Here is a 20689-nt window from a genome sequence, read left to right on the forward strand (position 1 = left end):
AAGATGGGTTCTTATTATGTTGCCCAGGCTTACCTTGAGCTCCTGACCACAAACAACCCTCCCACGTACTTGGATTACAGGTCTGACACACTGCTCCTGGCTGTAAGTTTGAAATTTTTAAGTAGTAAAATCCATCAGTCTTTCTCTTCAAAGCTTCCGAATGTCATGTCTTTTCCAAAGGAGGACTTCTCTGTCTTAAGTTTATTTATGAACAAATTCTGTTTATTTTACTACCTATGTTGCATTTTCCTGCTGTTTAATCCATTTAGAATTCATTTTTGCGTGTAGTGTGGAACAGAACTCTACCCACTCCATGAAAGAGGCATCCAATGTGCTGTGTCTACCTGCAGGCTGGCTGGTCCCCCTCTGGAATGTTGCCATGTCAGGGGCTTGGCTTGGTCTCTGTTGGCTGGGTGGGCACTCTGCCCACTGGGTGGTAGCCTGGTCAGTCTTAGGGAGGGAAAGTCAATGTTGTTGAGCTGGTGAATGGCTTCCACTCTGCGCCCTGTCGACCATTGCACATACTCTGTTCTGTGCCCTAGGCAGCTGATGACGTTGGCCTGTGTTGGCCTCTGTCATTTGCTTGAGTCTGACCAATGACAGGTATTGGTGGGATATCAGAAGACAGAATGAAAGAAAAGTCAGAGTGTCGATTCCTCTTGCTCTTTCCCTGACTGGCCACAGATGTATTCTCTGTAAATAATCCTTCTTTTAACTCACTTTAGTCCAATCTTTTGAACGTTCTCTAAGTGTCCTGCAGGGACTTTGATTCATAGAGCAATAGGAATTAAATGAATGAAAATGTGAAACGACAAGGTTTCAGATGGAAGGAAAGCAGGCAAGGCTGACACATACAGTAGAATTTGATATCAATTCAGCCAAAAATCTGCGAATGACAAGGAAATACTGAATGAAATCCCTAGTTGATGGCCACTCTAATTTTTTCACCCATTCGGGGAGAAAGTTAATTGTTTCAGCAATTGCTAGTTGTTTTGGCACTATGGAGTGTTTAGCTGAGATTTAAAGTTTGTGGCCATGTGTTATAACACAACATCATCTCCCAGGATGAATATTTGTGTCAGGGGGAGGAGGAAAGAGTCCTAGAGAAGGAGGGAGTGGATGGTGCTACTGTCAACACATAATTAAAAGACGTTTTTCAAGGTCCTGTGTTTCAGGAACCTATGATTCTAGTGCGATAACAAGAATAAAATGTGGCTTGAACTACAGAAGCTTTGGAATAATTTTTAGTGATTGTATACAAAACCCTTTGACCCGGGACCTGAGATTTGCCCCATGCTTTAAACTCCTTTAAAAATAGCCTCGTTACAGCTGTGTGAAGGATGGCCATATTTTTACCTACCTCCTACAAAACAGGACACCATGCTGTAGACCTGGTCAAGATAAAACAGTAGAAACATTGAATTAGCAACTTAGTGCACCTTCTGTTATGGTATATTAATTATACATGGGTAATAGTTAAGGAGTGGAAATCCATCCTACACAATTGTGATTATCTCCTTATTTCTCATTTAACTGACTTATAAAAACTGTCCATTTCTCCCTCTAATTTGTTTTGGGCAGTTTGGTACTTCCTGCTGATTCAACTACCATGAACTTAGCAGGAAGTAATTAAAATGTAAATACCGGCCAGGCGCTGTGGTTCACGTCTGTAATCCTAGCACTTTGGGAGGTTGAGGCAGGTGGATCACTTGAGGTCAGGAGTTTGAGACCAGCCTGGCCAACTGGTGAAACCCCGTCTCTACTAAAAATACAAAAATTAGCTGGGAGTGGTGGTGCATGCCTGTGGTCTTAGCTACTCAGGAGGCTGAGGCAGGAAAATCACTTGAACCTGGGAGGCAGAGGTTGCAATGAGCCGAGATTGAACCACTGAACTCCAGCCTGGGTGACAGAGCAAGACTCCATCCCAAAAAAAACACAAAAATCAAAAAACAAAATGTAAATACTCTTGATCGACTGCTCTGGTGGGAGGCGGGAAGCGTGGGATGCGGGACGTGTTGTCATTTAGGGATTTATGTGGAGAGTCATGAGACACTGAATTCTGTGCCATGGAAATCTGTTCCTGCCGGACTCTAGGCAGAAGGTGCCATTTCCCATCCATCATGTCTTAGCGAAGGCCGTCTCCTCCTTCAGTGTCCTGATCACCTACAGGGAATGTACAGAGAGTTCATTTAGAAGAACAAAGAGCAATAGAAGTTCCAAGACACAGCCAATATTTGTCAAGCCAATTAGGAGAAAAATAAAGCCTCCATAGAAATAAATAATAATGAAGTATTTAAATATTAGTTACTGGTTAGCTTATTTATGGTTTGTTCATCCACGAAATTGTAAACTCTATGAGAGCAGGGAACATCTTCTTTACCAGTCTATGTTTAGTTCCTAAGTAGTGCTTGGCCTGTGGTAGTTACTCATTGGCTATTTATTAAATGAATGAGTGAATGAATTCATGAGCAAGGATTTAGCACAAAGGACTCTGAAAAAAATGAAGGAATCCTGAGCACACACTGTAGGGTTAGTTAGGTCGCCTTGAGATTACAGAAGGTAATTAATTCAGTTTGTACCTTGTGGTAGGCAAAATAATGGTCTGCTAAAGATATCTGTGTCAAGGGGGAATTACAGTTTCAGATGGAACTAGGGTTGCTAATCAGCTGATCTTACATTAAGGAGTTTATCCTGGATTTTCCTGATAAGCCCAATGTAATCATAAAAGTCCTTTAAATTAACCAAGGGAGGCAGACGAGGGGGTCAGAGTCAGAGAGAGATTTGAAATTTTGCTGGCTTTGAAAATGAAGGAAGAGGCTATAAGCCAAGGAATTCAGGCAGCCCCTGGATTGTGGAAAGGCAAGGAAACAGCTCTCTTGTGGAGCTTCCAAAAGGAACCCAGTTGTGCGAACACCTTGACTGTAGCCCAGTGAGACCCATTGCGGACTTCTGACCTGTAGAGCTGGGAGATAATAAATCTGTGTTGTCTTAAGTCACGACCTTTGTGGTGATTTGTTACAGCAGTAGTAATCCCCCTATGTAGTAGATACTTGTTAATTTTCACCTGTCTCCTGTGAACAGTGCCCACATTATTCTTTGGGGAACTCCCTTTCTCAACCCTCCAGGTACTTTGTGTAAAGTCAGTTTCCTTCTTCATATTGGATGTGAACAGATGATTCAGACGTGGCCCCTGGGAATGTTGTATTTGCCTGGTCAAAGTTGTTAGTTAAGGGTTGGTTAGATTTGTGTCCTTCAAAAGTAAAAGCGTTTTTCTCTGGGATCTTGGGGAGCAAGGCTTGTAGGCTTGAACTCTGGAGATGTGGGGAGCCATCCCACCACCATGGAGAGCCTAAAACTGAAGGCAACATGGAGGAGCTCAGAGCCAAGCGAGGACGACAGATTGGGTCTTTGGACAAAGCCGCTCTTGAATTTTTCTATTACACGAGCCCATAAATTCCTTCTTCTGCATAAGCCAGTTAACTTTTGCTTTTCCAATTCTATCATCAAGTTCTAGTGAGGAGGCATAGGAAAGTGATAGAAACAACTCTATGTCTTTTATAGTGCATGTTTAGATATGTGTGTGTGATATAGTTTGGATATTTACCCCACCCAAATCTCATGTCGAATTGTAATCCGCCATGTTGGAGGTGGGGCCTGGTGGGAGGTGATTGGATCACGGGGGTGGATTTCTCATGAATGATTGAGCATTATCCTCTTGGTACTGTCCTCACAATAGTGAGTGACCTCTCACAAGACCTGGCTGTTTAAAACTGTGGCCCCCTCGCCTTCTTTCTCTCTTGCTCTTCCTTTCACCATGTGATGCGCCTCCTCCCCCTTCACCTTCCACCATGATTGGAAGCTTCCTGAGGTCTCCCAGAAGCAGATACCGCTATGCTTCCTGCACAGCCTGCAGAACCCTGAGCCAATGAAACCTGTCTTCTTTATAAATTACCCAGTCTCAGGTATTTCCTTAAAGCAATGTGATAACGGACTAATACAATTTGTGTTTGTAGATATGTGTGTATAATACACTGTATATATTCTCATCATAGCCATTCTCACTTTTTCATCTTTGTAAAAATCTGAGTTAAATACTTCCAACCCCAACACCATCAGTTATAGCTCTATAGAGTCAGGTTCTCTGCTTGACATTACCTGGCTATTAACATCAAGACTGTATCAGAAAGACAGTACCCTATTATGGAAGTAGCTGCAACACATCTTAATTCTGTCTTTGAATGTTCCACATTATAATCTTGCATAGCATAATGAAACTCTTCATCATTTGAAAACATTAGCTATGAAAAGTTTTAAGTATTACCAGGAGGCCATTTTTTAAGTGTAATAATTTTTTTAATGATTTGTCTTCACTAAGTAATTTCACTTGATTTTCTCAATATTTAACTAATCTATTTCTTTGAAACTCACCAACTTGCATTTTGACACACCAGTGGCTTTTTTTAGTTGAGGCTTATCTCATCACTGAGTTATTCAGCATCAAAGAGTAACATTTTCTCTCTGATTGTGTGTGTGGGAGCCTCTTGCAGGCGACTTCATTCTAGGTTTAAGGCTGTCATTCCCTTACAAAGGCCAGACTCACCAACTCAAGTGCCCACCACGGCCAGGGAGGTAACGAGTGAAGTGGGTTGGATGGGGACTGTGGTTGATCAGAAAACCCATACCTGTCTAGGGCTCCTGCCACTCAGGACCAGTGCTTGTTCTTGCAGAATGTAAACTCCATTGCTGATCTTTCAGATTTTCAGCAGAGGCCAGAAATCCACGTATTTATGTACAGCTCTGAAGCTTTACCTATAGGATTCAAATTAAAATAAAAAAAATACCATGTGGGTGAAATAAATCCTAAACAAACAACAAAAGTCATGCTCATTGTCTTTATTGTGGCCCCAGGCCACCAGTTTGTCCTTCCAGAATACATTGACTCATTCGTGCATCCAAAGTGTGAGTCTCACTTTGATCGTTTGTCTAATTGTGTTTATTGCACTCTGGCTTCATTTTCAGGTGTGTTGGGACATTATTAATCCTGACATGCTCAATACGTACAAAGGCGACTATTGGTGAGAACACTAGTGAGGAAAGACATACATTTATGATGGAAGAATATTCTGGAGAAAAAAAAATGCAAGAAAATGGTGAGGAAAGGACCAAAGTTGCACACACATACTGGATGAATCATTAGGGAGCTGGCATGATTCTGAAGGAGAAATAGAATCCTACAATGTGTGACAAGTTCATGCCCATGCAATCTACAAAATTAGCAAGAAAAGAAGAAGAGTGATTGAGCAAATTAAAAATTAAAGAGTGCTTGACTAGAAGGTTTAGTCTAAAAAATAGATGCCTAGTAACCTAACATTAATTCAGAAGGCTAGCAATTTGTTGAAGAACTTAAAAATTATTAATACCTTGAAAGTCCTGCCGCTATAATTTTTATGGCAACCTGTGGTTATGTCCATTGGATCAAGGTCTAGTTTGGTGATGAGGTAGCAAAATTATGAATATTGGAGCTATTAAGGAGTTTTCTGCGATCTTTGTGGATGTCACCAATGAAGAGATTTATTTGCCTCAGCAGATTTTCAATATTGATGAAGCTTTTTAAAAATTGGGGTAAAAAATATATATAACATTTACCATTTTAATCATGTTTAACTACACAGTTCAATGGCATTAAGTACACCTGCATTGCTGTGCAACCATCACCACCATCCACCTCCAGAAATTTTTCATCAGTCTCAACTGAAACTCTGCACGTACTAAATACTACCTTCCCATTCTCCCTCTCCCAGCCCTGGGTAACTACCATTTTCTTTTACTGTCTCTATGAATTTGACCAATCTAGGTATTTCATGTAAGTGGAATCATACACTATTTGACTTATTGAAGATGTTTGTGGCCAGGCACAGTGGGCTCATGCCTGTAATCCCAGGACTTTGGGAGGCCAAGGCAGGCAGATCACCTGAGGTCAGGAGTTTGAGACCAGCCTGACTAACATAGTGAAACCCCGTCTCTACTAAAAATACAAAAATTAGCCAGGCATGGTGGTGGGTGCCTGTAATCCCAGCTACTCAGGAGGCTGAGGCAGGAGAATCGCTTGAACCCGGGAGGCAGAGGTTGCAGTGAGCCGAGATTATGCCACCGCACCCCAGCCTGGGCCACAGAGCAAGACTCTGTCAAAAAAAAAAAAAAAAAAATCTGAAATGCCTATTATGTGTCCAAGTGCAGATGTTGAGGGGACAGTGGGGTGACAGATGTACCTACCGTGGCATGACTGGAGGTAGAGAATTGGAGTCATTGTCATCGAGATGGTGTCTAAGTCCATGGACCTGCGGCGGTAATCCAGAGAGAATGTAAACATATTCAATGAGAGCCTAAGATGAGCATGACAGAGCCTCACATTTGGAAACTGACCAGTGGAGAAGGAGACCAACAAAGAGACCCAGGCAGAACAGTGAGCAGAAGGTGAATGTGCTGATGTAAAAGCCAAGAGATGAGAATATTTCCAGAACGACTGAATGACTGGCTGAGCTGAATCCTGTGTGGAACTGGGAAGAGGAAAAAGAGATAGCCATTGGCTTCTTGGAGTCTAACTTATTACCTTTAGAAAAAAAAAAAAAATTTAATAGAGATGGGATCTTGCTATGTTGCCCAGGCTGGTCTCGAACTCATGGGCTCAAGTCATCCTCCCACCTCAGCTCCCTAAGTGCTGGGATTACAGACAATCCTAACTTATTTCTAAATAAAAGACTGTCCCTAAACAACCTTTGGTCAAGCCTTAAAGAGTTTAAAACATTTTAGCATTTTTTTTTTCCTCTGAGGCAACTTGGGGCAGTGATTTGCATAGCAGTTCATGTTTTAGCATAGGCAAAATACTATTTTATACTCTGATGGGAATTTCATACTATTTTATACTCTAATGGGAGTATAAAATCAAAATGATTTTATGTGCCAGAAGTATTATTTTTCATTAATCAAATGGTGCAGGTAGACAGATAAGAAGAGAAAGAATGACAAATTCTGATGATTTTAATAAAGGCACAGAGGCTAGGGGATGACAGTCGACTGGCAACACTCAAGACTGTTAGTCACTATCTCTTTATGACATCAGCCTGGATTATCAAAGCAGACATCACAGGGGAATGATATATGAAGACTTACATTTTCAAACCCTGTAAAAGATATTCTCCACGAAATCTCATCAAAAGCTCTGTGGGTGCCCAGTAACTAACGGCTGCACAAGATTTAGGGTTTCCCTAAGATCTCCCAATTTTAGTTAACAGGATCTTCCTGGTCAATAAATTTAGGGCAAACGTGGTTTAACAGCCTAAACAAACTGCCGAATTTCCTCTCCGAACATGCAGTATTTTCCTTCTGTTTCAATAAAACCCACAACCATTAGAAAACATGCCCATTCCCAAGCAAAAGCAAAATGGTCACACAAGGGAAATCGCCGCATGACATCTTCTCAGCTGCTTTTGCGGCCACGCAACTTAACTCTCTCCAGATGTAACCCTTCATTCCTCCCACCTCCTCGTAATTTTTGTCTTGAGTGAAACTACTAAAGGAGGGTTTTTTTGTTTTTTTTTCTTATGTGAACTCAAAAGTAGGAGAGACTGAATTGCAAGTTCGGTGATAAGTACTTGATAGAGTGGGCTTTATCTCCTGACCCTGGGATGTACATATAAGGGTAATGGCATTATGAGGAAAAAAAAAAAAAAAAAAAAACCTAACAGAGATGGGTCAAAAAGGCTAGATTTTAAAAATCATAACTCATGTGGAGTCTACGGGCTGCCAGGGGATCAGCTAATCTACACTGGACTTGGGAGGAGGTGGCTCTGCTCCTTGTACCTCTAGCATTTATTCTCCTCCTAGGACAAGCAGCATAGCCCTGGCATGTCCTTCTCATGGTGATGATAGAGGTGAAGGAGACCAGGCTTCATCGTGCACGTGCTTTTTCCACATATTTGCTTTCCATTTGCTAATATCCCACTGGTCAGAGCATGCCATGTGGCTGAACTCAGAAGCAAGGGTCAGGGAAAGCTAGTTGGCCCTTTGATGGGAGGAAGAGCAAAGCCATGTGGCCAAGGGCTTAGATATAGGGGAGAGTGAAGGATTGGGGTTGCTAATACAACCTACCATTTAGGGGCAGTTCCAATTCTCCCAGATGAGATCATTGAAAGGCATCACAACACAGGAGGAAAAAAAGTTCTAACTTTCATGCTACATATGACTTCCCCATTGTCTATGGGATGAAGCTCTTTGCAGGGATTTCTCTTCTTCATGGCTCTCCCGTCCTTGACTCTGTCCCTGTATAAACCTACCTTTTTCCAGTCTCCATGCTGTAAATCTCATCTGCATGAGGGAAACTCCCTCCTCTCTCACCAGACCTCTCCTTAGAGCCAGTGCATTCCTCTCCAAAGCACTACATTTCCTCACACCTGAGCATCTAGGCTGGTAGAATGTTCCTTAGGATACTTGATGGTATGTTTTGACTTCCCAAGTGACCCTTTGAGGTTTTTCCATGAGCATGCATCACAAACTTTCTTCTTTCTCCACATACGTTATTCCCTCTCTCTCTTATATACATACACACATACACATACATACATACATACACACACACACACACCCTTCACATGTATTCCTCTAAAGTCCTAAAGATAAATATTAATTCTTGAAGACAGTCAGGTCTTTATAAAGAGAAAGAAGAATATTGTCTGTGTTACCCTCTCTTTCTGTCCAACCATAATGAAATGCTGTCAGTCCCAAGATGGCTTCACATCCCACATCAGGCAAAACCACACCATCACGTTTCTTTCTCTGACCCAGTATTCAAACCAGAAACGATGATTATCTTTTCCCTCTCTCCATCCTACAGGGGAGTTAGGAGAAATTCATTCTTCTAATTCTACACACAGCATCTCCATTAAAAAAAAATGTATAGCATTTCAACATCACATAGCCTGAATTACATATGAACAGAGATTGCTGTTGATGCAATTAACAGACCTCCTAGGTCAAGGACTAAATTTGAATTCTATTTGTCTGGGTTAATCCTTAATAACTTCTAGTTTAAAGAAGATTAAAAAAACTATTAGGTTAATCCCCCAAGTAAGGAGATCTTTAGACAGCAATTGTTTGGGGCCATTGCAGCCCAGTTATATGAGGTTGTAGTTTCCTAAAATGAAGCAGAGAAAAGCAAGATTTTTTGATTTGACAAAGGAAGTTTATTCTGCCATTTAGGCTTCTAAGAAGTAGCTTTTTGGTGTAAGGAAAATGATTTAAAATACACTGTTCTAAAATTCTGAAACCCCATGGCCTTGGGAGTCAGTTCCAACCTTCACAGATGACCTAAAGAAGGGATTTCTCTATTGAAGTATGTTAAAATTAAATAGCATATGTATTAGCCTGTTCTCATGCTGCTAATAAAGACATACCCGAGATTGGGTAATTTATAAACGAAAGAGGTTTAATTGACTCACAGTTCTACATGGCTGGGGAGGCCTCACAATCATAGCAGAAGGCGAATGAGGAGCAAAGTCACATCTTACATGGTGGCAGGCAAGGGGAGCGTGTGCTAGGGAACTCCCTTTTATAAAACCTTCAGATCTCGTGAAACTTACTCGCTATCACGAGAACAACAGGGAAAAGACCTGCCTCCCACCGGGTCCCTCCCATGACACGTGGAAATTATGGGAGCTACCATGCAAGGTCATATTTGGGTGGGGACACAGCCGAACCATATAAGCATATGTCAAAATTTTTAGGTGTCAGAGAATGTTGAGAATGTTTAATCATGTGCATGAATCTAAATAGAATTCTGAAAATAGAGGGGGACAAAATGTCTGTGGTTCTCATTCCCAACTCTTTGTAAACTAAAGATTCAGCTTTGTACTTCTGTATCTAGGAGCCTTTCACAGATCTTAGCTCTTTTTATTCTCTGATTTTGGGAGAATTTAAAAGGGATCATGGAAGTCATGGCAAATGATTTCAACCTCATTATTTTAAACGGTTCTTCCCCTGCTTTCAACATGAATCTAGTAGGAATTCTCCATATTTGTTACCTGTGGCAGGTTGTAGGATCCTGGTCTCTGCAATGAGGCAGACCTAGATTTGAATGTCTTTTCTACCATTTGCTATGGAGCAAACCAGCAGAGGAAGCTACGGAGTCCGTCTAGCCTGCGATTCATCAGCAAAACAGGGATCAATTCCATATTGGCAAAAATTCCTTCCTTGGCCAAACTTTTGTCAGGCTCCTCTGAGCCCTCTCCTTGACCAGAGCCAAACATGGGTTTTCATCTTTGTCTTCGTAGTATCCCATTTTAGCAAGAATCCTAAGTGCATTTGGAAAGACCTCCCATCCTTTACATCCGACCAAATTCCTCCCCATCACCATGCCCCAGGTGATGTCTGATTACCTTAGTCTGTCTCGGCCTTAGCCAGAATCGCCCCGACCCTGATGTTTCCTCTTTGTGATTTTCAATCCGCCAACCCCCACCCTGCTCCTTGCCTATAATCCCCACTTTTCCTTGCTGTATTCAAAGTTGAGCCCAATCATTTTCCCTACTGCAAAACCCCATTGCTGTGGCCCCTACACCCATGGCGATGGTCCTGAATAAAGTCTGCCTCACCGTCTTAATAAGTGTCAGAATAAGTTTTACTTCGGCAGTATCTGTCTTGTATGGTTGTGTTAAGGATTAAAAGGAAGATGCACATAAATTACTTAGTGGAGGGCTTCATACAGAGTGGATGCCTAATGCATTTTCATTCTTATTGCTGTTAATGTTGCTTTTATGATACCATCCTCAACTCCTTCCTACTTTACTTCCTCTTCCTCAGAACAATCCGTTACAGACCTGGGGTCAGTGTTTCCCCGAGACATTCTCCTCTTCAGGTTAATCAAGCCCAGATGACTCAGCTATTCCCTGAGTGGTGTGGTTGAGGCATCTCCTGTTTTTGTTGTTTTTCTCTCAATGATCAAATGCAGTCAATATCACTGATGCCTGGGGTTCATGGGCCCAGAGAGACTCCTCAACCTGAGTGTGGGGTGAGAGGCCACTGGCCAAAGGGAAATATTCAGTGCCCTCTACCTGGAGCTGGAGCCACTCCTTACATATAAATCAATGGAAATCCCCCAATAAATACTGGAAAGAAGGCAGTGGGAAGAGCAGATAGGTGGGGTGGAAGCAAGAGAAAAGTGTAGCTTAGGGGACCTGCAGGCCAATTGCCCAACCTGTGAGACCACGGCGATGTCTGTGGGCAGGCACAGTTCACTCTTACCTGTGGCACCAACAGCCCTGCCTACTTATGCTTGGTAAATTCACTTCTACCACAAGTGTGTGGCCCAGTGCCACATACAATATGTGCCCAGAGAATGTTCATTATCTTTATTTTCTTCGTTCTGTCACCCACTGTGGCAACTGTTTTTCTCACCTCTGGGTCACTGTAGATTTAAACTATGTCTTCTCAGCGTTAATAGTGGGCTGGGGGCTGGGCATGGAGGCTCACGCCTGCAATCCCAGCACTTTGGGAGGCCGAGGCGGGTGGATCACCAGGTCAGGAGATCGAGACCATCCTGGCTAACATGGTGAAACCCCGTCTCTACTAAAAATACAAAAAAATTAGCCGGGCATGGTGGCAGGTGCCTGTAGTCCCAGCTACTCGGGAGGCTGAGGCAGGAGAATGGTGTGAACCCAGGAGGTGGAGCTTGCAGTGAACCGAGATCGCGCCACTGCACTCCAGCCTGGGTGACAGCACGAGACTCTGTCTCAAAAAAACAAAAACAAAACAAAAAAAAAGTAGTGGGCTAGGGACCAAGCCCTACAGCCCAAATACAGGAACTTCCTCTCTGCTTCCCACTAACTCAGTGATCAGCACCCTTTGGGTTCTAACCAGCGAGGAATCTACTCACATATATCATATAACTCATATTTATGCCTATTGCTTATGAGAATAAAATGATTATTTCAAGGGACAAGAAAAATAGAGAAAGAGAATATGGCTGCTGGTAGTAAGAAATTGCAAAGCAAGGCAAAGTAGATGAGTAAATTATATGAAAAATGCAATCGCCTTAATCTTATAATATATGCATAGAGGCAGTAAGTGAAGGGAAAACATAAATATGTGTAAATCTATTATCCACTCAGCAAACGCAAGCATATTACCTGGGTGAGTAGGTAATACTCACTTTTGATTTCTGGAGCCACTCATTACATACAAATCAATGGAAATCTCCCAATAAATACTGGGAAAGAAGGCAGTGGGAAGAGCAGATAGGTGGGGTGGAAGCAAGAGAAAAGGGTAGCTTTTCAAAAGACTCATGTAAAGATATCCTCTTTAAAATCTTCAGCCTATCCTTAATTCACATGCTTAGGAATTTTATTATTATTTTTAGAAACAGGGTCTTGCTCTGTTGCCCAGGCTGGAGTGCAGTGGTGCAATCACAGCTCACTGCAGCCTTGAACTCCTGGGCTCAGGTGATCCTCCTGCCTCAGCCTCCCAAAGCTCTGGGATTATAGGCAGGAGTCACCATGTCCAGCCAGGAATAGACACTTTTGAAGGGGGATGTTGTGAGTTGAATTGTGTCCCCTCCAAAAGACATGTTGAAGTCCTACCTTCTGGTATCTCAGAATGGAACCTCATTTGGAAAGAGGATCTCTATAGAAGTAATCAAGTTGAAATGAGAAAATTTAGGGCTGACCATAATTTAATATGATTTATATGTCCTTATAAAAACAGGGAAACATGGACCCAGGTCCTCACAGAGGGAAGATGATGTGAGGACACATGCGAACATGATGTGACGAGGGAGTATCCATGTGCTGCGTTTACAAGCCAAGGAACACCTGAGACTCCCAGAAGCTGGGAGAGACGCCTGGAAACAGGTGCTTCCCTAGTGCCTTCAGAGAGAACACAGCTCCCCCAGTACCTTGATTTTGGGCTTCTGGTGTCCAGAACCGTGAGACAATACATTTCTGTTGTTTTAAGCCATCCAGTTTGTGGAACTTGGAGCCCTAGAAAACTCACACAGAAGAAAACTACGGAGTTTTGAAAAATTAAAAGCCCTTATGGAAATAAAAATTATAGTTATACGTGTACCTTTCAGTCAATGAAGTGAATGAAAGTGGAAATACAAAACTTTAAATCCAGGAAAGTCCACTGTTACTGCTTAAAAATCAATCCCACCTAAAGGATGGCTAGCAGGATGATTTGCTAATGACTTAGTTGTTTCTACAACACAAACCACAATCAAAATAAGCCATAGCACAGAAGGACGAGGAGCCATTCGTACTGTGTTATATCATGTCACCAATAGAAGTTAAATCCGGTCAGGCATGGTGGCTCACGCCTGTAATCCCAGCAGTTTGGGAGGCCGAGGCGTGTGGATCACCTGAGGTCAGGAGTTTGAGACCAGCCTGGCCAACATGGTGAAACCCCGTCTCTTCTAAAAATACAATAATTAGCCAGGTATGGTTGTGCATACTTGTAATCCCAGCTACTAAGGGGGCTGAGGCAGGAGAATTGCCTGAATCCACGAGGCGGAGGTTGCAGTGAGCCGAGAGCTCATGCGCCACTGCATTCCAGCCTAGGTGACAGAGCAAGACTCCGTCTCAAAAAAAAAAAAAAAAAAAAAGAAGTTAAATCCAGGACTTTTTATTGTCAGGAGGTCCTAGTGTCAGGCTACATTTCTATATGGATTTTGACCCATAATCACAAATAATGGAGAACTTGCTCATTAACAATTCCAAAGGTAGATGATATTTGGGGGGTCGGGAGAGTTTAAAATGGCAAGCAGAGTTATACCTAATGCATGCTGGCCATCCTGAATGTGCCATTGACTTATGCATCACTGGGGGAGTTATCGTTTTACTTGGCTCCCAAAATGAGCCTAAAGTTTCAATGCTTTAAACTTCTCATGCTAAAGAAATCAACATTTTAATGTAATCAGAGTTCTGGAGGAGAAAATCTGCTATATTTGGGAAAAAGAACACTAGACCCTAGGGGGATACTGTCTTAGCATTTATGGACATCAACCAAAGGTTTTCATGCTCTAGATCTTCCTGTGGGCACCAGAATGAATGCTCTTTTCTCTACAGGTAATCTGTGAGGATGGTGCAACTTTTTCAGAGGAAGTGTGCAATCCACAAGAGAATTTTACCTTGTTAGAATTCTGCAAGGAGTGATCCTTATCTCATTTCGCCCAGTCTAGGCACCCAAATCTCAACTCAACATTTAGGAAGTATTGCCACAGTTAAGCGTCTACATATAAAGTGATGGGACGTGGCAAAGAGATCAACAGAATTCGTTGAGAAGACTGAGCTCCCACCTCATTTGTCCAGCTACAGAGCATCTGACTACGATGGAAGACCTCATAGGAGTTCCTCTTCCTCTTTGCAATGAATATGTGCAGTCTTTAATCAGTGGAACTGGCCAAGGTGGAGCCTTCTTGTGTATGTCTCAGGCAAGTCTTGCACCACACAGGCTAGTTTACACTGGGTTGAGTGCTTTGCTCTTCAGCATCAGGCCAGGCATGGTGGCTCACGCCTGTAATCCCAGCACTTTGGGAGGCCAAGGTAGGTGGATCACTTGAGGCCAGGAGTTTGAGACCAGCCTGGCCAACATGGCGAAACCCTGTCTCTGCTAAAAATAGCTGGGCATGGTGGCGTGTGCCTGTAGTCCCAGCTACTCTGGAGGCTGAGACGTGAGAATCCCTTGAATCTGGGAGGTGGAGGTTGCAGTAAACCAAAAGTGGAGTGATCATAGCTCACTGCAATCTTAAACTCATGGGCTCAAGCAATCCTCCTACCTGAGCCTCCTGAGTAGCTGGGACTACAGGTACGTGCCCCCACACTAGGCTAATTGTTAATGTTTTTTTCTGGTAGAGATGGGGTCTCACCATTTTGCCCAGGCTGCTCTTAAACTCATGGCCTCAAGCATACCTCCCACCTCAGTCTCCCAAAGCGTTGGGATTACAGGCGTGAGCCACTGTGCCTGGCCAAATGTAGGTTTTGAAGCATGAGTAGTATATAATACAAAGTGAAGGATTCATCCTGCTGCTTGCTATGGGGTACAGGGAAAACACCCAGATAAATTGTTTTCACTGGGATTCATGAATGTCAGAGAAGTGGCAAGTATTTAAATATCTTATGGGTTATGAGCAATAAATTGGTTTATATTGAGTGGCTGATAAATATTAGAACTCAAAATTAAATGTGTACATTAAATTTACTAAATTCTAATAAAATGTAAATTAATATAAAGTAACATTTGAAAACAATTATCAAACCATTTAAACCATGCTGAAAGAATTGGGAAGGAAGTGGTACACTTAGGTTAATGCAAATTAACTTAGTCCTTTTAAGAGCAACATGTTATCAAGAGCTACAAAACTCTTCATATGCTTTGACCAAGCAATCTCATTCTTCAGAAATTCATTCATTGGAATAAACAAAAAAGAAACCCTAAGTATGTAAGCATGAAAGTATTCAATTTAATGCCCTTCTTCTCCTTCTCCTTCTCCTTCTCCTTCTTTGTTTGAGGCTGTCTCATGCTGTCACCCAGGCTGGGGTGCAGTGGGGCTCACTGCAATCTCAACCTCCTGGGCTCAAGCTATCCTCCCACCTCAGCCTCCTGAGTAGCTGGAATTATAGGCACGCACCACCACGACCTGCAAATGTTTTGTATTTTTTGGAGAGACGGGGTTTCGGCATGTTCCCCAGGCTGGTCTCAAACTCCTGGACTCAAGCAATCTGCCCACCTCAGCCTCCCAGAGCGCTGGGATTAAGGCCAGAGCCACTGTGCGGGATTCATAATGCTGTTCTTAATATAAGAATCTGTGACCAGCTATTCCCAATAAGAGGGGGATGGTTAAATGAACCATGGTTCACTAACTGAATAGAACATTTACTATTATCATCACATTGTATGAATATTGTAAATAGGAGGATGCACACACATTTGTCTGTAGCTGGTGTTTGGTAATGAAGGGAATGACAAAAGCACCTGTTCACATGATTATGACTATGCGTGTATATATAGTCATGCATTCATTCTAGCAATTGTTTTGATCACTGATTGTATAACAGGTGTTGGTGCCAGGTACAGGAAACATATTGAGGAAATGATATGGTTTCTGCTCTCATTGACGGTCACTCAGCCGCAAGGTAGCTATGGGAATAAATGGAAAAGTACGGAAATTCACAAAACGCTAATGGAGGACAGTTAGGCAAAGATGAAGGGAAGGCTTCGTAAAGGAGCTAACATGTATCTACAGTGGAGAAATCACTTGCATAAGGGTGGAGGTACTAGAAAGTACTTAAACATTCTTAATGTCTTTATTGAGATATAATTCTCATACCTTAAACGTGCTCATTTAAAACATACACTTTAATAATTTTTACTATACTCACGGAGTTGTTTTTGTGTGTATGTGGTTTGTGGGTTTTTTTTTTGTTATTGTTTGTTTTTTGAGACGGAGTCTTGCTCTGTTGCCCAGGCTGGAGTACAGTGGTGCAATCTCGGCTCACTGCAACCTCCGCCTCCTGGGTTCAAGCGATTCTCCTGCCTCAGCCTCCTAAGTAGCTGGTATTACAGATGTGCGCCACCACGCTTGGATAATTTTTGTATTTTCAGTAGAGACAGGGTTTCACCATGGTCAGGCTGGTTTCAAACTCCTGACCTCATGATTCGCCGCCTTGGCCTCCCAAAGTGCTGGGAATACAGGTGTGAGCCACTGCGCCTGGCCACTCATGTAGTCTAATACAAACATCACTGAAGTCTAAGCAGAACATTTGCATCCTCTCAGGGAGCACTGCATTTTTGCTCTATTAAATTTCTCCCAATCTTAAATGTTTTTCTAATAAGGAATTAAGATGTAGAGACAGAAACCTCTGATGTCTGGCCACAACAGGGAAGCTTATGTCGCATGTGAAATAAACCAGAAATATGCCATCGTATCTTTCAGTTTTAATTTTATTAGTGACAAGGTAAATAGGTACATGAAAATCTTCACAGATATCTACACATGTATTTAAATAAAACAAGAGTTGAGTTCTAAGAATGCAGTTTCAGTGGTGACTAGTACATATTTTTTTTTTTATTTACTGTATACAAATCTCCAAGTTTATAACACTTAATTTGCCCCTATTCTTGTGTCTTAAAACCCAGCGACAAGAATTTAAAAAGGGAATTCTTTGAACAGGAATACAGATAGACCCTCAGAGGAGTACAGCACATTATGAATTATGAAGGCAATCGGCAGTGCTCTAACTAGAAGCAGATAAACTCTGTGTGTTCTCTGTCGTCAGTATGTTCTCCGGGCAAAACTGATTGCTGGAAGGTTTGCTTGACCTCAGTTTCCTCCCCTCCTCCATTTGCTTCCATATTTTTATTTTTATTTTTATTTTTTTTTGAGACAGAGTCTTGCTCTGTCGCCCAGGCTGGAGTGCAGTGGCGCGATCTCAGCTCACTGCAACCTCCGCCTCCTGGGTTCAAGTGATTCTCTCTCTCTGCCTCAGCCTCCCAGGTAGCTGGGATTACAGGCAACTGCCACCACGCCCAGCTAATTTTTGTATATTTAGTAGAGACAGGTTTTCGCCATGTTGTCCAGGCTGGTCTCGAACTCCTGACCTCAGGTGATCTGCCCATCTCGGCTTCCCAAAGTGTTGGGATTACAGTCGCGAGCCACTGCGCCCGGCCTTTGTGTCCATATTCTAAAGGGCGGAGGGCCATTGCACGCATGCGCATGTGCGCAGCAGCCTTCTGCAATTCCCATAGGTAGCAGTGCTTGTGGGCAGGTGGAAGGTGCCCATCCCCCTGGAAAGGGGCCATCTTGGCTGAGACTCTGGGATGGTGCAGTTCACTTTGGAGCCTTCATGCCTTGCTTCATTCTGGGTCTCAGTCTTCCTTCCGGCATCTCTAGTTTCTCCCAGGTATCCGCATAAACTATCTCAACAGGGGTCTCTGTTTATGTAGCCCTAAGAGTTCTCAGTTCCTTCACAAATACTGGCTTAAAGACAAGGGGTGCATTTTTTCAGGGACCTTTTAGGACCCCAAATACCGAGGAGCTAATCTTTATTGGTCACAGATCAGCCAGGATCACCAGAGTCAAGGCATTACCTGGAGACAGAGAAAGCTGTCTGCCATTGCTCACATCACATCCTATAGATGGCCACCTACTTGTAAAACTGGCTGTACCTGGAGGACTAACACCAAAGACCCCCAGAGGTTGGTGTGGACACCCCTTAAATTCTTTGAGGCAAGTTCAGTGCTCATCCATAGTCAGCCACACAAACCAGCCTTGAGCTCCTGACAGACCCGAAACTGCTACCAGGACAGTATTCAATTCACAGGCAGGAAGAACATGAACTGCACCAGTGCGCTCGTCCATGTGCCTTTCATTTGCTCCTCAATGAAGTTCCGCAGCTGTAGCCAAATGGCTCCTCTCCAGATTATGGCATGACATAAAATTTAGTGTCTGTGAGCTTGGCTCATCTTTCAAATAAAGCGTGATTGTTGAAATCGGGACACAAAGTTTTCCAACAGCTTTGTAAACTTAAGGATTTGGGTCAGCTTGTTCTATCATACTTAACATTTAGGAAATTAATTAAAAAAAAAATAACGCCAGTGTAAACATGCTTCAGATACATAGGTCTATAAAATATTGCACATAAAAATTTGTTCAGTATTTCTTCATAGTAATTTTTCATTATTAAAAAAGGATACAAAATTGTGCAGACTACCTATACATTTGGCTGGTCAATTTTACTTCAAAAATGATAATATTACACGATTATGAATTATTTACAAGAGTTTTAAACATAAAGAATTTGTGATGGTTAAATTCAAGATGATGGGAAAAGAGCTTAAATAAAAGATTATTCTCCAAAGTTATATATTATAAGGATTAGCAGTAAAAATAAGTAATAAAGTTGGAATAAGCAATTTTAAATAAAATCTTTAGGAATCAGTTTTCCTAGTTTGGCTCATGCCTGTATAATTTTATGTTTTGTCTAAGTTATATTCAACATGTTTTCTCTGTGTATACAAGTACAAGGCATAGGCCGAAAAATAGGTATTTAATCCCAAGCTAAATATCTGTAAGAAGTGTTGCTTCTTATAGACATTAAAAATAATGTTTACCCACATTGTCAAATTCCTTTTTAATTAATTAACTCTAGACATTTTACCATTACTTTTAAACACTCCAAAGGGTAGAGAGTACCTTGAAATTCATGTATTAACTAAGTCAATGGAAAGATATACAAGGAAATATAAATGCAACATCTTGCAAAGCTAAATGAAGCAGATGTGAGTCCCTGGATAATGTGAGTGAAAGGAATTTCAGATCGAAGGCAGCAAGGTATTAAATAGAACTGATTCCTAATGCCAATCTTCCTTTCCTTAGCACTGTCTAAATTCTGAAGAAGCTCTGCTAAATGAGTTATCTGCACACAGTGGTTTGTTAGGAGGAAACTGAGTGAGTGATTTTGAAAACTAGCTAACCAAATCTTAATTTCCAAATTCTCTAGATGACAGATTCTCAACCTAGAGACATGGAAAATAAATAAATAAATTTTCACCCTCACTCACAAGATTCTTTTTGTCCTTTCAAAAGTACTTTCACAGTACCAACAACATATTACTTGTCTCCCTGAGCCATAATGTCCTTAGAAATGTTTCTTTTCCATAGGGAGGTGTCAAATGTTCCATTGGATACAGTAGTGTTGGACGGTGCGGTCTTAGTTCTAAGTTCTATAGTAATTCAGTCATTTCACCTTAGTTCACTTTGTAAATTCTATTGTGATTCAGACATTTCATCTCTGCAACTTATGCTGCATTGATCTGGACTGCAACTTACGTTCCCATACCGATTTCAAAGTGTCTGCCAAGTACAGAACGATTAAAGCAAAAGAAAATCTTCCACAATTGCTGATGGCTTCTCCAGCATTGGTGTTTCCTTTTCCAGCAGGGCTCAGTGGGCACCCATGACAATTTCTCCAAAGTTCGGTGTAGATGAGGTGATGTTCCAGGGTCCCCTGCATTTCCTGGGTGACTGTCAGGTATCAGAAAGCCTTGATTTTTAACTCTAATGTTCTTTTTCTTTGAACAGGACCTGTGTTTGAGGTCTTTGGTCTTTTTTTTCTTTTTTTTTCTTGTCATGCCTCGGGGGTCTTGTCATTTGTCAGCTGTTCCTTGTCGGTCATGTCCTCTTGAGGAGGTCTGGCTCTGTCAAAGAATCCACACTATAAAGGGAAAGATGGGCTATAAAATCACATCATTCTGGGAATCTGTGAAACCCCTCATTCAAAGAATTTTCACTTTACGTATTTTTTTTTGAAACAGTCTTGCTCTCTATCCCCCAAGCTGGAGTGCAGTGGCGTGATCTTGGCTCACTGCAACCTCCGCCTCCTGGTTCAAGCGATTCTCCTGCCTCAGCCTCCAGAGTAGCTGGGATTATAGGCCTGCACCACCACACCCAGCTAATTTTTGTATTTTTAGGAGAGACAGGGTTTTGCCATGTTGGCCAGGCTGGTGTTGAACTCCTGACCTCAAGTGATCCCTCTGCCTCGACTTCCCAAAGTGCCGGGATTATAGGCGTGAGCCACCATGCCTGGCCCTTTATGTATTTTCGAAGGAGCCTGGAGCTCTGTGCATATAATCAGCTCGTTTCTCCAAA

At 42.2% G+C, this 20689-nt stretch overlaps 1 protein-coding gene across 1 annotated transcript in view; it reads right to left on the reverse strand.

Annotated features, from left to right (window-relative positions):
- Positions 1–16965: 16965 nt before the first annotated feature.
- Positions 16966–20689, reverse strand: part of ITGA8 (integrin subunit alpha 8) — a 196789-nt gene continuing 193065 nt past the window's right edge. Inside the window, exon 30 of the mRNA XM_001089317.5 lies at positions 16966–20255. Coding sequence (XP_001089317.3) covers positions 20169–20255 — 87 coding nt within the window. The 3' untranslated portion in view covers positions 16966–20168. The remainder of the gene's footprint in view (positions 20256–20689) is intronic.

This window comes from Macaca mulatta, chromosome 9 (genome assembly GCF_049350105.2).
Source record: "Macaca mulatta isolate MMU2019108-1 chromosome 9, T2T-MMU8v2.0, whole genome shotgun sequence".
Taxonomy (NCBI): Eukaryota; Metazoa; Chordata; class Mammalia; order Primates; family Cercopithecidae; genus Macaca; species Macaca mulatta.